Raw genomic sequence first — 18,406 nt, forward strand, 5'->3', positions numbered from 1 at the left:
GGTTGTTGCTAATGCACCTCCGATTGGTTCAAATAGCGCGCACGTGTATCGCGTCGACACGCTCGCGCTAAAGTGTGTGATATCGTGTCATGTCACACGGGTAAGAACCAATAAGATTGCAAGAACATTCTTAAGTGTTTAAGAATTGCTCATCGAAGCAAGTTTTTAGTGCGCAGTAAAAACTTACCTCGATGATCGTTACAAATAATAAACGTGATGTCATGAATTAGATCCAGCTTGGTACTCACACACAGAAGATAGACAAATAATAAAGACTTACCGCTCTGCGTGCTAGCCATGCGCTTCAACGGAAAGAGTTGAAGTTCTGAGATACTAGTATTTTCTCAAAATATCAAGAGGTATCTTAAGAACTACTGAACCAATACTAGGCTTGTTTGTACTCATTTTAATACATTTTTCATGCTGATTCCAAACATGGTCATGAAAATTTACATTTCTGTAATTTTTGAATTTTGAATTTTTTTTTTAAACATGTCGCCTGCTGTCGACACCCGCGTGAAGAGAGTTAATTCACTTTAAGCATGCTAAGAGCAACGTTGCTTTAGTAATAAACGAATAGTGCTATTGACAGAGTGTCACTTACATCAGCGGTTTAATTTACACAAACGCAAGATTTAAGATAATTGTACCATTGACTGTCAATAAGCACACATACAACGTATTTGTATTTGTAACCAATTACAACGTCTGTGTTTACTGACACTGACAGTGAAGATATTGGAAGCGTTATTAGTTACCTTTTTTATCACTCTCGAAATTTCAAGTTATAATGAAAATTCTAGTTGTATTTACGCTTCAAATTTGTGATGTTATCGAGCAAAATAAGTCAGATGTCGGAAGTATTGATTTTGAGATATAGCCAATAAAAGTACAAACAAGGAAAGAGTCTTACGCATCAAACATTGGAACCTAAGTTATATAAAGGTCATGAAAACGTTTTAAAACGTTTTGTATGAAAACACACTGCAACAATATTTTTAAAACTTTTTCAAAGTATTATTGTAAACTATTTTTTGCAAATGTTTTTTGCAAAATCTTTTGTCATCACTTAAATAACATGTTAAAATATTTGCAGTTCCACTTTTTCTTCTAATGCCTATTTTGTTCACTTTTTCTTCTAATGCCTATTTTGTTCCCCCACCTCGTACTGTCTAGTCTGTATTTTACTTGTTCCCCCACGTCAAGTTGGTGTACCTTGCTTTTTTTCTTTCCAGTTGTTCATATATTCAATGTATCCTCCTGTATCATTTATTGATTTTTGATGTGTTTTGTGTCCTCGTCCGTTGGATTCACCATTACCTACTTTATTTGCAGTAGGTTATCAAAAAAATGTTTTTTAATGCTATGAAAACGCTTTATTCCCTTTACATACCCTTTATATAACCCGACATTTAAACTAACGTTTTCTGACAACCGTTTATAACATTTTGCGAATTATGTTGAAAACGTTTGTGTTTGCTAGGTTATATCCTTCTCGACAATGTACAAATCTGTTTTGGATGACTATTTTTAGATTTCATATTTAGTGCCTTTTACATGACGATTATTTTTCTGCTTGACAATGAAGCTTGACATATCTATTAATACTAATGTCATCAATATTTCAAATTTCGTACAACATTTAAAGCATACTTTTACACGATAATAAAGGGGAAAATTGGAAAATATTAGTACGTAAAAGTGATAGTAACACCTTTCCGGCACGTATTGTAACGAACGTAACAGAAGTGTGGTTTTGCTTACGGCCATTTGCTGCAAACACTATGAATATAACAGAGGTGGCGGAAGTAAAGGGAGCGGTGAATAAGAGGGAGAGAGAATGAGAGAGCGATCAAGAGAGAAGGAGGAGAGAGAGGGAGAGAATGAGATGACAGAGAGAGAGAAAGAGAGAGAGAGAGAGAGAGAGAGAGAGAGAGAGAGAGAGAGAGAGAGAGAGAGAGAGAGAGAGAGAGAAGAAGAAGAAGAATTAAGTAAATTCCGTATCCCGCCTAAATTAACGTGTCGATTTGTAAGCGCTCTTTAGCAAAGTAATAGTTCATTGAATTTACAACCGTATGACATTAAAACGAAGCTAGTCTAATTATGGACAATATAAGTGTGCTCTTGCATTTAATGACATAAAATTTGAAAAATATTATTAGGAACACTTGAGGACTTCTCAAACCTACAATTTGATCAAACATTGTGCCATGAAAGGTCGATTTCAACAGATTTACCACATTCACCTTGCATTGAATTGCGTTATCTTTTGACCTAATGAAAAGGGTATTTTTCGGGAGAAGTGTTCGATAAAAAAAATCTGATTAGATGAAGGGAACACTTGAGGTTTTGACAAAAAACAATCACATATGTCGATTTTCCTCTAGATCTCACACAGCTCTTATGATGCTATGCACTCAACCGTGTAGTATATTCACAGACTGCATAGAGGCTAGACTCGCTGTGTTTGGAAATATCTGTGTACTCGTTTTTGTAGTCAAACCTTTACAATCATATGGACATATATTTTTTTCCGATGCTGAAGATAGGACAATAATGGTGGTGATGGATGATATTATTATAATTATTATTATTTATTATCTTTACCCATGGTATGCCCAAATCAGCGTAAAGCTGTTCTAACCGGGGCCCTGCAGTATACAAAGCTTTAAGGGTAGACGAGGTATTGTTGGTCGAAGCAACCTAAAAAATCGATTTTCATTATCTATATCAATATATTATTGAAAATTAACGCCTTGATGTTTTGGAAAAGTTCCTTCTACAAATCATATACTTTGCAAACTTGATTAATTTATTGTTGTTAAGGGAGGTGTAATGAGCGTGCACCTGGTTTGGATGCAGAGGGAGTGTGCCTGTAACAGACACAGCTCAGATCGCGCGCCAAATAAGTTTGCAGTCCAGAAATTTCATTTTTTTCCGTCAGCCTTGCAAAAAATAGGCAGAGGTGGGAATCGAACCCGGGACCTCGGTGTTGTAAAACCTACAGCGTTACCACTGAGCCAACTGACAATCAGCTATGAGAAGTTTGATAGTAATCCTTGATATTGCTGAATAGAATAAATCAATACTGATAGGTCTATTTATCTAATGTACGATGTTATTCAAATTGGCCTATAAACTAGGAATATAATGTGAAATGACTATCAATCGATCAATCAATCAAGTTGTCAAGTTATCAACAATCAATAATAAACCGACGTAGGCCTATCATGGAATATTACTAACTAGGCCTACTAGCTAATATACCAAATAAATAAAATAAATAAATAAGTCAGTAAATAAATAAATAGGCATAGGCCTAAATAAATAAATAAATACATAATGCAGAATGCAGTTAGTATTTTAGTTGCAAAATTCCAAACATTCTATTCACACATTCTATTATAATTTTCTGCTATACACGCAAAGGACCTGTGCCTTTAATATGTCCGCGCCTAATCAATAATGAGTCTTTCACCATGCTCACACACCATGTTAAACTATTGTATCCCTGCAAGTATTGATCTACTGACCAAGTCCTAACGCAATGAAATGGATGCTATAATAACGTACCCAATCAAGCGAACATATCAAGGTCATATCAGGGCGTTATACAAAGAATGGTCAAAGGTCAACGTTTCCAAAGAAGTATAGTAATAGATGTAGACACAAGCTTTCGTGCGGGAAACATAAACACATAGTCGTCAGTCGTGTGGTTTTTATGAGATTTGATACGGCGCTGTCCCAAAATCAGTACCAGACCCGGTTTCCAGACGGCAATGTGTGTGTTGTTACAAGGAATGCAAACTCATTTTATCAATGAGTGAACCACATAGAGGAATACGACATCTATCGTAAGCCAATCTGCATTCTGTTGACTGCAAAAGCCGACGATCAGGTAAAAATTCTAAAAGCAGCGTGACTAGATATTTGCGTTAATTTCATGATACGTGTAAAACGCATTGAAAACGCCAAATTGCAGTCATAAAATATATAATATTAGTAAATCACCCAATCGAATGTTAACGTAGGTATGTGGAAAAGAACTGCAATAACAATAACAAACTATGTGCCCAAAGAGTTGTCTTTGGCATGTCGCTTTTTGAAATATGACTAAAAATATCAAATTTTGGAAAAACGCCCCCAAATTTAAAACAAACACGAACCTTCCAAAATAAATATATATTAGCTCTCGGCGGCCCAGTCACTACCTGCCGCTGTGATTTGGGGTAACTCATTGCTTCCCCTCTCCAGATACCGGAACTTCAAGGTCGCTCATACCCCAGCCCTTAATGAGTTATGTAGGTTTTACAAAAGTGTTGTTGTTTCAGCCCTCTTTACAACGTAACTCAAGAACCGCAGCACCTATGAAAGTGTATCTGTCATATTTTAATTCTTCTACACGCTCGCTATGATTGATCAATGCAGTTTTTGCCAAAGCTCACTACCATTCGTAAGATGCTGTGAACTACCAAATCACAACAGTTTAAAATAATTAATAACCTTAAACAATCTTAAACGACTGAACATTAACAGCATTTATAATAGGCGGGTCAATAACTGCTCCACAACTTAACGCCACTATAGCTCAACGAAAATTTAACAGATTCAATGTCAGTACCATGAACAAGAGGTAAAAGAACTAGCAAACCAGCTGCAGCTTGCCTCGTAACACGGTCATATTGTCACGCACATAATTGAACATATTACTTAAATACTGTGGAGCAAGACCATTAGTGTAAATCATGAGAGCTTTAACTGAAATAATCATTACGATCAGATAGCCGTGCTCAGCTAGCTTAACTCTTGCACGCCGTGTGTGCAAAAGCTCATCAAGAAAAAAGCTCATCAAGAAAACACTTTTCATCAACATTCTTATAAGACCGATACTCGACAGTTTTATGCTTACCTTTGATCGGTTTACCTTTTCTAACTGCATATCATTATTGTCACTGATAGTGTGGATGTTTGGATAACTCGACAACAGTCCACTATCAGGTATAGAAGTAAAAAAAAAAAATCAATTATTGTTGAAGGTGATCGGTAACTCTTGTTGTTAAATCAATCAACTGTTGTAATTGATGCATATCACATACGAATTTTCAAATTATCAGCTTCTTTAGAATACACATTACTGGTAAGATCACAATTAAAATCATCTATGAGAACACTTCATTGTCACCGACAGAAACATTTGACAACATAACAGATAGGCCTACTCTTTAAGAAAGTTCATAGTCTTATACATTCAACACATCTGAAGACCTGAGCGCAAGAAGACCGTAAGTCCACTTGGCCCCTCAACATGTATGCACTAAAGTTACGTATCGTTTCTTAGGGTTTTATAATGTTTTATAAAGTTGAACACACCATGAAAGGTTATGAAAGATTAGTTTTGGCCCCTAAACCTGTATAACACATTACCAAACTATACGAAACTATACGCAATTTTAGTGTATACATGTTCAGGGGCCAAGTGAACTTACGGTCTTCTTGCGCTCAGGTCTTCATTTATCAATACACAAATCATCTCTCCTTTAGAAATTAAAAGCATCTTTAATGTACAAAGCAACACCACCACCATATCTTTTCCTGTCGCGCTTTAACAAATTATAACCAGGTACATGGAGCTCGCTATCAACGTGGTTCTTTGATGGATGATGGATGGTTCTTTGATGGACGATGGATGGACGTAATGATGGTAATGGTGAAATGGTGAAATGGTGATGGCGCAGATTGTTGTGGTGACGGTAATAATCACAGTGATGTTGAGGTTCAATATTGTTCATGTTGTTAATAAAGATTTTGCTGCATTAATTGAAATGCCAATATAGGTCCAAAACAGACCACAAGGAATATGCATGTCGCAAATAGAAATTAAAAGCATCTTTAATGTACAAAGCAACACCACCACCATATCTTTTCCTGTCGCGCTTTAACAAATTATAACCAGGTACATGGAGCTCGCTATCAACGTGGTTCTTTGATGGATGATGGATGGTTCTTTGATGGACGATGGATGGACGTAATGATGGTAATGGTGAAATGGTGAAATGGTGATGGCGCAGATTGTTGTGGTGACGGTAATAATCACAGTGATGTTGAGGTTCAATATTGTTCATGTTGTTAATAAAGATTTTGCTGCATTAATTGAAATGCCAATATAGGTCCAAAACAGACCACAAGGAATATGCATGTCGCAAATAGTGGACAATTTTACACAAATGATAGGTCTATTGCCCAATTTTGTACCAGTATTTTTCACACATACATTATACATACATTATAATACATTCAAACATTAATACATTATGCATTAAGAATTTATAATACCAACTTTCATTTAAGCCACGGCGCAACAAACAACAATATGAAAAATGCAATAACGCAATATGAAACAAAATATATACAACAAAGTTAGAAGAAAGTATTTTGAGCCAGGGGCAACACCCCTCCCTCCCCACTTTGTTCGTCATTGCGCTATGCCATTCGTAGCAACAGGCCATATTCATATATGTATTATAATGCTTCTCATTTAATAACTTTTTCTCATTTGTTCTCAAGTATGTTGGCAATATTTCATGAAAACTGCTTTGGTGGGTATGTATCTACCCTTCATTTCAAAACTGCATAAACTATAGAGGGGACATACTATTTTACAATGGTATACGGGATGCTGTCTCACTTCTTATTGAGGACACCGATCTATAAAGTATCTACAATATTATTATGGCTTTTACACAATGGTATTTGTAACCCAATTTCATGGTATTTTTAATACCATGAAATGGAGCTAAATGTCTCCAAAACAAAGGAAATGGTTATTGACTTTCGAACCTCTAAACGTCGTTCTCCAGGTCCCGTTGTCTTAAAGGGAGGTAACGTAGAGCGTGTGTCATCATACAAGTACCTTGGCATTATGATAGATGACAAGCTGAACTGGCATAAACATGTTGATTACATGGTTAAAAAAACTCAACTCTCGCATGTATTGTTTCAGGAAACTGAAATTTTTTCATGTCAATTCTCGTATCCTCGCTTTGTTTTATGATTCAGTTGTGGCAAGTGTCTGGCGTTATTGTTTACTTTGTTGGGGAGGGAACATTACCATAGGGGACAGACAGAGGGTGGAAAGGGTAATTAAAGAAGCTAGTAGAATCACTGGCTCACCACGACATGATTTCCAGACAGTGTACACTGATCTTTTGTTGAAGAAGCTCACCGATGTGATGGAGGATCCCCAACATCCACTCCACCATCGCTTGTTATATCATCATAACTCAAAAACTGGTCGTATGCAACTGCCGCGTGCAAATACAGACAGATACCTGAACTCATTTGTCCGTCAAGCTATTTTGTATCATAACTCCAAGTACCGTCGTTAATTTATGTTTTCATACCATTTATAGGGAGTGCCTTTGAATTTCATTGTGCTTTTTATAATACCTGTTTTTGTATATGCTTGTTCTCTAATGTATTTTATTATGATCTCATGTGCATGTAATTTCCAGAAATGGATTAATAAAGTTTAACTTGACTTGACTTAATAATTGAAGTGATGGAAAGGTATGGGAAAGAAAATGAGCGTAAAGGCCTCGCTAAACCTTAAGTTCGATGACGCCCTATAAACGAAAATCCTTTTGTAAATTATAAACGAGTCCGATGACGTTGTATAGAAATAGTTAAATATCGAATAAAGTTGATCTTTCGATTAGGAATTCTCAGCACTTCACATTTACGGTTCGTTTATCTTTCGTTTATATGATGTCATTGGAATTTTGGGTTGTTCCATAATACAAGCCAGAAAACAATAGTTTGCATCTGACGTCCATGACAAATATCGCGCTGCTTTTAAAACCCTATGACAACTACCTGCCAATAGGCCAAAATGAATATTGTTTCCAATTTTGAACCAATCAAGGAGGGCATTAATAAGATCATCTGCGAATGCAAGTGTGGCCATAAATAGTTTAAAGCCTAGTTATAATTGGCATATGAAATGAGGATTTTCAGTTATTAACCAATCAGAAATGCTGTTAGATGACCTGTAGTATCCAGCTTGTTTAATAATCACGGGCCGCGCGAACGTTTGAATTTTCTGTCTTTTATTACATACTGTGCACAAAAAACTATCCTTAAAGACACTAAAACTAAATTACAAAATAAAGTAGTGGATAGATGGATAATTTTGTTCTTCGTATTTTGATACCTCATTCGGCACGATGCAACTTTGTTTCTCAAATTTATCGTAATTTGAAAAAAAAATGAGACCTTTTCAAAAGAGATAAACATTAACATTGTATTTTACCTAGAAGCATGCAGATATTGAAACAGTGTAGTGTGCGTTCACCTGTTAGGCTTTATTGGCCCGTATCAAAAGGCAGTGGAAATCGCCTTGCTGGAGGAAATATATTTTTTTACTTTCGGACATTTCCACATTCAAAGGCATTATAGATCAGTGGGATAAAATCGCATTGTACCGAATGAGGTATCAAATTACGCAGAACAAATGTTCCATCTATCGATCATTTTATTTTGTATTCTATTACCTCCACGACCCATTATTCAAAATCGCGCACTGTGATTTGTTGAAACGCGTCACGTGAAAAACCTTTAATTAACATTAATATATATAGTAGTGGGAGAAAAGTCCAACTTTTGGCACAACGGTCAAAATTAGACAAAGTGGCGCACATTTGTAGGCCTACAACGTTTCTTCATATGTATCTTCAGATCGATTGTTTGTGCAAATAAAACCAAACCACGCATACATCTTTTAGCTACTTTTCAAACCTTCTCAGCTATTTTTGAAACAACTTTTCGCATTTTCTTCTGGGACACAGGGCCTGTGTGTATAAAACACAGACCTTATTAAAGTATGTACACAAAATTGGTGGTGGGAGTCATCAAATTGAATATATGAATACAAAACCCACCCAAGTCCATACTGTGGCCAAATTGAATTAAGCATTGGAAATTTTTGCTATACATAGGCCTGTCATATGTATGAAAGAACAACTCAAATTCATCCTCTGTGTCTATTGAGCATGTGAAAAATAGCATGTATGAAGGAACCACCAAATTCCATGATTTGAGAGTCTTGTAACACATTGATTGAAATCTAGTATGTATAAAAGTCCACTTGTAAAACATTCATTGCTAGAGAGCGACTTTTGAAAAAAAAAATGGGTTTAATAAAGGAAAGTGTGTGGTTTATATTACATGGCAGAATGCTTATCAACATTATACATACCTGTGTGCTTTATTTTGTATTATCTTACTAGTGGTAATCTCATTCCAACATGTTGTCTTTGATTATGATTCAAAAAACCCAAAAAAAGTCCAGAATTTAAAATGAACCCCACGCAGTCCCTGAAATTCTAATCGCCATACCTAATACAGGTTAATCCACTCATTTGCACGTAAAACTTACCATATTGACCAGATAAATCTAACTCAAGGAATTAAAATTATACACAGGTTTTTCTCTCAAAATCACTTCCCATGGACTTGGGTGGGTTTTGTATTCATGTATTCAATTCTTAACTGTCCTTCTGTCAATAATAAATAGTCTGTAATCCTATGTGTGCTACACGTTTGTTTACAGCGACACTTTTAAATATATAGTAATAATAGCAGGTTAGTGAATCAATAAATCCAAAAGTATTAGAAGCAAAATAATTGGCATACAATCATTGTGGGTCACTTATTAGGAAAAAAATCTAGGCCGACGTTAAACATTGTGCCTTTATCGAGAATTTCAAAATCAAAATTCAAAATGTAGTAAATATGGTTAAAACTAATTCGAAAATATTTCTCTGGTCATAAGGAATCAGAAAATATATGGTAAACTTTAACATATCTTTTTCAACTTATCGTTTTGTGTTAAGAGCAAAAAGGTCGACGGTCAAAATGAGGTATCAAAATTTGCACTAAAAAACTATAAAACTGTAAAACTACTAAAATATAAACTATAAACTATAGAACTGTGGAACTTTAGAACTATAAAACTATAAAACTATAAAACTATAAAACTATAAAACTATAAAACTTTAATACTATTAAACTAAACTATCAAAACTATTATGGGTTCCTAGACGAGTTGATTTTCGTATAAGCTAGGCAAAAATGGAACACCAATCTTGTTTGGTAGTGACTCTAAACACCCTCCTGAACAACATATCCAAAAAAGGGCAAAAAGGACACGGGAAAAATGTTAATTTGCATACTTCAAAAATGTCCGCTAATGTTTTGTTACCTGGGCAACAGGGAAACGAATTCAAAGCCAATTGAATCATGTTAATCTTTACCTATTTTCTGATGTTAGCCAGATAACAAAATACTTAAGATACAGTTTAAAATATTGTTCCAAGCGGAACGATTTGAAACCAATTTGAACGAAATCGCAGCATTTTTGATTTTGTTACCCCTGTACATAATGATGGAATGAAAACCTATAACTCAAGAACTATACATCGCGATATCGGCGATAGGTCAAACTATACTTTTTCGTGGAAGCTAATAATGAGAGGAGTACAATTAGATGATTTTTATCCATATTCCCCCAATTTTGAAATTTGAAGCCTACATTAGCGGCCATTTTGGAAATATACAAATTAACATTTTTACCCTGTGATATTTTTGCCCTTTTTGGATGTTGTTCTGGGGGTGTCTAGAGTCACTAGCAAGCAAAAGCATTGGTGTTCCATTTTTGTCTAGGTGCGCCCATTTTGGTACTTAAATCGACTCGTCTATTCTGTTATTTCAGTTTTAACATTATTTTGATGCCTAAATTGGGAGATATTTCTTCGTAATAAAGGGAAGTATATAATAACTTTCAGTGATTCAGTGATGTGTTTTATATTCTCGAGAAGTATTTACACACAACTTTATGGTAACAAACAATAACGGCCACGCCTACCTCAACTGATATACGGTAATGATGTTTTGTTATCTTCTTATTTTCAGTCTTGGTGTTATGCTCCATGGCCATTCACATGATGGTGGTGATGGCGTCTCGCAGTCGCTCTGCTGGCCAACTGATTGTGCGACAAAATCAGAGGGCACAGCAGCGAGGGGTATCACGATAATTTCAACATCAGAGCTGCATTCTTACATGTCATAGGGGACATTGTACAGAGTATAGGTGTGTGCATTGCCGCCATAATCATCTTTATTGACGTAAGTCACATGTCCATCTCACGTAATTATTCACATGCCCGTGGCATAATCCGTAAGTCATATGTCTGGCCCACCAATTTGCCACGTGTAGTCAACTGCCATTTTGAGGCAGCAAAATTATTGAAGACGAGGTTGGTTTTGGTATGGTGGTAACGCGCAAGTAAGGTTGCTGAATTCGGAAACGAGTGCAAGCTTTAAAATCCGGGAACTTGACCATGGTTAATATATTAACGATAGTGACTAATCATCTCCAAAATGCATCTTCAATGCCAGTTAGCCTAGGTCGTACCATGCAATGACTGGCTGTTTTCCCCATGCGAATATATGTTGTTAGTCTCAAAACAAACAAAATCTTAATAAATATCTGAGAGGAGCCCTTCGCAAGCAAAATGAGATGGAATATATGTTAGAAATTTATTGTTGAGTTGAAATAATATTCCAACAATTTTCCTGTTTTAGGGGTTAAAACATAAATTTTAAGTTCTATTTTATCAAGCTATATTAAGAAAAAAACGATATAACTTCAAACTATAACTCCCTTTTTCACAAATATCAACTTACTATGAGTTCTAGTGAGATTGTTTTTTGCACGCGAACCCTTGAAGTTTTACCATTCGGTTGTTGCTGTATGAGGAATATCAATGCAGAGTCCATAACTGTGCCTTGTGTATGACGTCATTCTCTTAGACATGTTGTTAGAGATGATTGGCACCTGAACGAGGACACTTGATGCTACGGAATAGCCATTAACCGAAGGAAAAAAAGCATAATGCAATGTTTAATGTAAAACATGAGCTATCAATAAGGAGCTAGTATTAAAAAATTGGATTCTTTCATTTATTCAAGCTGCAGTTTGACAAAATAAAACGCATCTGAATGTCCATTGAAGTAATTCAATTAAGAAATGATCGTGAAATATTAATGTCGGTTCTTCCTGAGCTTTCATGCTTTTCACACATGGTCACTTTTTGTAATAAATTGACCAAAGGTGTTATTAGCACGATTAATTTCATATCCCATTGCACAAGTTTACAAATGAAGTGAACATTTAGTTGACATTTCAACATACGCTACTCAGGTAATGATAATTTTAAGAAGCCATCAAAAGAGTTTTGTAGGAACGATGGCAGCAAATTTACACATTTTTCGAAAATATTATTTAGCTGCTTAGAAAGGGGAGTGATGCTATCCATCTTGTTGCACACCTGGTTTAGATGTTGTCATCTTTATTATTATTATTTTTTCATATTTTTTATATTTCTTTATCTCTTGATATGCAGCCTAGCCTGAAAATCGTGGATCCCATTTGCACATTTATGTTTTCTGCGTTGGTCGTGTTGACTACATTCCGTCTATTGAGAGACACACTTAGAATATTAATGGAGGGTGAGTTGAGTTGGCTATTCCGGTTGAAATACATTCACCCCTGAGGAAGACGTGGTCGTAATCCTCTACACAGGGAGTGTGAATTCCATATGGGGTTACCTGAATGAGTGACTCCATTTGAAATCTACACCCCCTGTGTGGGAGAGTAAGGATGTGTCTTCCATAGGGGATGTATGGATTTCAACTGGAAATAACCCATTGTCAAAAGTAGTACACACAATGCTAATTAGTAAACCAAGTCCTTTACACGACACACAAAAAGTCTTAATGAATTAATGAATGATAATTGTGACACGGTCTGTTCCACTCCGTTAGATATTTGACAACTGAGCTATTGCCCCCGCTATTGCCATTACTAAGTAATTCAGTAGTATAAGCTTACTCAGTGCTGTTGCGATACAAACGTCCCTGGCATACTCAAAGTTGCGAACTTGTTATTGTCTTGCGTTAATTTGCTATAGTTTTTTCTTCTTATTCTTCTTTTTCTTCTTCCTTCTTCTTCTTCTTCGCCTTCCTTCTTCTTCTTTCTTCTTCTTCTTCTTTTCTTCTTCCTTCTTCTTCTTCTTCTTCTTCTTCTTCTTTCTTCTTCTTCTTTTTCTTCTTTTTCTTCTTCCTTCTTCTTCTTCTTTCTTCTTCTTCTTTTCTTCTTCTTCATCTTCGTCTTTGCCTCTGTCTTACTTTCATTATTGCCGACTTTGGTCTTTCTGGATCAGATCATGTCACATATCAACACCTCAAAAGGACAAAAAAGAGTGTTCATGATTTTCAACACAAATAAACACACGAATTGATCTGAAAGTGCGGAGAATATCGTTAGCTTCTGCGTGGTACCGCAATCGGAATGATTGACTGTTTATTGATTGAAAAATGGTGCAAAGCTGCTTTTGTAGATCCACTTGCATGTTACAAGTATCAAGTTCAACCACACATATGAAAATGTTCTGCAAGTGGTCAGTACGGGTTACGGATCAATGACCCACGATGACCTCGATCCAATAGAGCATCTTAGGCTATTTATGATTAAGGAAATTCCATACTAAAGACTGCACAAAAAGCAACACAGCTGTTATAATGCGCCTATAGCTTCAGAACTAATAATTGTTTTCAAAATATTTTAACACAGAAAGAAGGACAATTTATTTACGCGCATTTTGATACCCCATTTGCCTAATTTCATTCAATATTAACATCACTTATTGCAGCTATTTGTATTGATTTGAAGTAAGCGCTGAAGATAATGATGCGTTTTACGTGCCACAATGCTTGCGCAATCACCATTGATCGCTGTAACTTTTGAATTCGGATATTTTTCTTTAAAAGCACTACTGCGTGTGTTGTTAATATTGAACGACATTGGACAAATCATTAATGGGATGTCAGAATACGCGTATATAAAGCATCCTTCTTTCCATGTTGAAATATTGTGAAAATAATTAGTAGTTCTGAAGCCACAAAAAGTATTTATAACAGCTAAGATACTTTTTGTGCAGACTTTAGGTAAACTGTTGGTAAGTTGCATCAATTTTCAACAAAACAATGTCGCCGCAACAGGTGAACCTGTATTAGATTACTAGCGTAAAGCAACAGCAACAGTTTTACGCTGATCATCCGACACATATGATGAAATTATCCCTTACTGATAACCCACTTGGTGTAATACGTGTAACCACAAGTGCCAAAATCCCGGTCAAAATAACATTACATTTACACATCTTTTACTATCACGTGATACATGTAGGTTTTGTATTTGAAGAGCTTATTTCCAAACCGTGTTAAGTCTACAACCACATGATTCTCATTAACTTGTGCGATACAATCACAATTATTACTTTGACAAGTTTGACATTAGCAACAACGAGTTTCACCATCAACAACCCATTATTTACCACAACAATGCTGCATAATGCATATAACAATATGCAGACTCTCATTTAGTAAACAAAGGCCTCACACAATATTGTTACTGTGCATTCATCCATATTGCTTTGTAATGGTGCATCCAACTGAAATCATAATACCTATAGCATCATAACCCATTGCAATATCGCACAGGTAAATCAGAAAAATGTGTTTGTTGACTTAACACGGTTTGGAAATAAGCTCTTCATTTGTCGCAAGAAATTACAAGCATGCGTCAAATAACAATAGACTTACATGCTTGCTCACTTGCTTGTTTAGGTCAACTCTTATAGTCGGACTCTCCAAACTGGTCTGTCCAGCCTGCAATTTTTGATGTATGGACCTGTTAATCCCGTACCATCTACCAACATCTTGATAAATGATATAATCCTTCTTGGGTGGACCTCTTGTTCGCTTTCCGTGTTTCGGCTGCCACATAAGAACAATCGAAGCTGCTTCCTCTTCGCTCCTTGCACAGTGCCCTGAGCCTCTCATACGGTCATAGATTGGCAACCGATTCCCATTAAGTTCCCGTACATGCAGAGTACGTGTTAATGTTAATCAACTACAAGGGAGACATCAACATTCCTGTTTCTAGGCGTCCGCACAAAAGTTATCTCAATATCAATATGACTTTTTTTTTTACTCTCCGACGATAAAGCCTTATTTATGCACGAACATGGCGAACATTGCTCAACTCGTTCTTTATAATTAATCAGGCATTATTTTACCTCGAACTAAACTAAACTGCTTCTGCATGGAAGCGCAGGCATAAAAATATTGAAATTCCCAAAATTTGTTATTTTGCTTTATTTATTTGTATTTGATTGAGACAAATAAATTAATGTCAGAGAGTCGGTGGCGTATCTGGCACTTTTTCACTGGATAGGCAAAGGGAAAGCAAGGAGAGTGGCAAAACAACTTTCAAGTGGGTAGACTTTGATGAAAATTGTCAAAATTGAGCTAAAAAGTAAGGAAATGCATAAACATTTAATATCAGGGCAGCCAGCATCCCACAGGGAGGGCAAGACGGGCGAAGGGGAGGGCAAGACTTCTCACTGGGAGAGTTGACCCCACTCCTTGTCTACGCCACTGGTACTACTAGTAGGAGTAATGATGTAATAGTAGGTATTGATGGCCTAATAATGACACACTATTAAATTTCATATCGTTTTGATTTATTTCAGCCAAACCACCACATGTAGATTATTTAGAATTGCGTCGGCAATTGGTTGAGATAGATGGCGTAGAGGGCGTACATTCTCTTCATATTTGGTCTCTGACTACTGGCTTAGATGCTGTTTCAGTTCATCTTGTTCTGGGTAAGCTAATGATTATACAGCACAGGCATAAATATATCAAATTGATTTAATTAACCTGAATTCCTGTTTATTGGAAGCGACAAATTCTCAAAAACAATTTAACACCTAAACCAAGCTTCTTTATTGCTAAGTAAAGTTATGATCAAATTATTGTCGGAACATTAGGTCATATTTTCTGATTAGACTTGCCATAGTAACGCATGGGGGACTTGATTATTTGTGTGCCCTTTGCTTTAATATTTTGTTGTTTTCACTTATAACTTTTTTGTTGTATATTTTGTATAATCATTTTCAACACATCTTTGTATGACACACCCGATTATATATTTTTTTAAATGATTATTTTCCCTTTTTCAAAAATGTTTTGATAAAATATTGTAAATATAGGGAAAATCTACCAGAATGTCTTTACAAATCTGGCATTTTATAAAGAATTTACCAAACATGTCTTGACAAATGTGTGATTTTAATGTATTTTGATGTCTGAATGGTAACCAATTGGCTGCCTTTTGCCTTGCTCCTAAAAAGGCAGCCAATTGGCTGCCTTTTTCATGTCTGAAAGGTAGCCAATTTGAAAGTAACCAATTGTCTGTCCAATTGGCTACTTTTTAGGAGCAAGGCAAAAGGTAGCCAATCATCATTTTTGAGATATTCAACCAAAATATTCTGCTTGAAATTAGCTTTAAAATGATGTATATCATGTCTATAGTACTTGACATTTAAGTAGTGAAAAATCAATAAAACAGTCAATAAATCCTTTCTTTCCTATTGTTTATTGTTAAGTTCGATGGAGCATATCTCAATAGTGGCACTGGCGACATCCGGGCTCAGTTGTGGCGAGGAGTCAGTCAGCTACCTGCACAACCGATTCTTTTGTTCTGCAAGGCTCACTCAGTCATTTAATGAGGCAATACAAACGATCGAAATTGGTGTTGAAATGAGCAAAATTTTGAGTTACACCTTTTCAGTGTAAAATTTTTTTTCTTAGCCAAATGAAAAGCAATAATTTTCATTTTTTCAGTAAATGGCTGGAAAAACTATAATGCTTGATACTGATTTTTTTTTAAATCCTGGTGTTAAACTTAGGCCTGAAATTCAGTCATTTAGTGTAAGATATTCGATTTTTATAGGCTTCAGCTCGGCCCGCGAGCTTTTTCTTGATCAACCTTTTAGCTTTTCAAAGTAATATAGTTCGCTAATGAAGGATTTTCCCCAACTTTCTAAAGCACATCACCGTGAGCTATATATCATAGTTTTGTCAGAATTTCCGTTTTGATTTCACCATCTTTCACTGTCGGCTGAAAAAATTTCTAAATCAACACGTGAAATCTAAAGGCTAGTACTAGCATTGTGGATCGATATCCCTGTGTTTAATAGGAATACCGGCATGGCTATAGTGTTGCCAGAACTTCAATATAGCAAAGAAATTCCCAGACCTATAGCGCTCCTACTGATCATGTTTAACCAGAACACCCAATTGGGGATTTAATCGCTGGTCGGGCAATTTGCTTTCAATGAAAAATTGACCTGGATAACAACAAAGGAAATATCGACTATTTCTGCTGGTTGCTCTCGAGATAAAAGTACTCACCATTGCCTACTTTTACTTAGTTTGACATTTTCTGAGCATGAATGGAAAAAGGGTAAAACAAAAACGGAAATTCTGACAAAACTATAACATATAGACCCACACGATGTGCTTTACAGAGGTGGGAAATATCTTTCTTTAGCAAACTATGTTAGTTTGAGACGCTAAAACATGAATTCCGTAAAAAGCTCGCAGGCGAATTCAAGGCCTATAAAAATCAAAAATATCACACTAAAAGACACAATTTGATGCTTAATTTTAATACCAGGATTTAAAAAAAAATGTATATCCAAGCACCAAGTTGTTAACTGACATTACTGAAGAAAAAAAAATATTGCTTTATATTTGACCGAGAAAATTAATTTCATAGCAAAAAGGTGTATCTCTGAATTGTGCTGATTTTTACATGTATCGATTGACTTTTAGTAGGGATAACCATCAAAATTTCATGTTGCCCCTATTGCTACAAAAGATTGTTTTCTGGATAGAACTCATCAACAGAAGTATTTTGGTGGTTAAATGGTCAAAATCGGACAAAAACTTTTCGAATTATGAATTTTCAAAGTTTCCCATTCTGACCGGTCATTGGAACGAAATAAAATGACAAGGTCCAAAAATAGCAATTGGGAGCAAAATTGGCATAAGCATATATTTACCTTTATATATTTCTTTATTTTAACATATATGCAAACATGAAACAAGCATATTGTGAAAGTATCAAAGGGTTTCTTGTGAAATGGCACTTTACTAGTCAATGGCATAAAGTATTTTTTCAAACTGAGGCATTGAAATCATGCATTTAGAGAACATTTTCCAAAAATCATCCAAGATGGCTGATATGGCACAAAATCAAAATTGCACTAAGTCCAGGTGAACGGTTTTTTTCCACAACCAAAAATATCAATGTTATTGGGTTTAATATGACCAATTAGTAGGTGTATGCAAACAAAATCTTCAGTGTCATTGAAGGTCATTGACTCATTCACAACAATAGAGGAAATCCACTTCACTCATCATGCTCATGTGTGAC

At 35.6% G+C, this 18,406-nt stretch overlaps 1 protein-coding gene across 1 annotated transcript in view; it reads left to right on the forward strand.

Annotated features, from left to right (window-relative positions):
• LOC140144089 (proton-coupled zinc antiporter SLC30A2-like) overlaps nucleotides 1-18,406 on the forward strand; it is a 130,561-nt gene that overhangs the window by 108,022 nt on the left and 4,133 nt on the right. Inside the window, 4 exon segments of the mRNA XM_072165924.1 lie at nucleotides 10,969-11,061; nucleotides 11,064-11,181; nucleotides 12,462-12,567; nucleotides 15,654-15,788. Coding sequence (XP_072022025.1) covers nucleotides 10,969-11,061; nucleotides 11,064-11,181; nucleotides 12,462-12,567; nucleotides 15,654-15,788 — 452 coding nt within the window.

This window comes from Amphiura filiformis, unplaced genomic scaffold (assembly GCF_039555335.1).
Source record: "Amphiura filiformis unplaced genomic scaffold, Afil_fr2py scaffold_39, whole genome shotgun sequence".
In the NCBI taxonomy this organism is placed as follows: Eukaryota; Metazoa; Echinodermata; class Ophiuroidea; order Amphilepidida; family Amphiuridae; genus Amphiura; species Amphiura filiformis.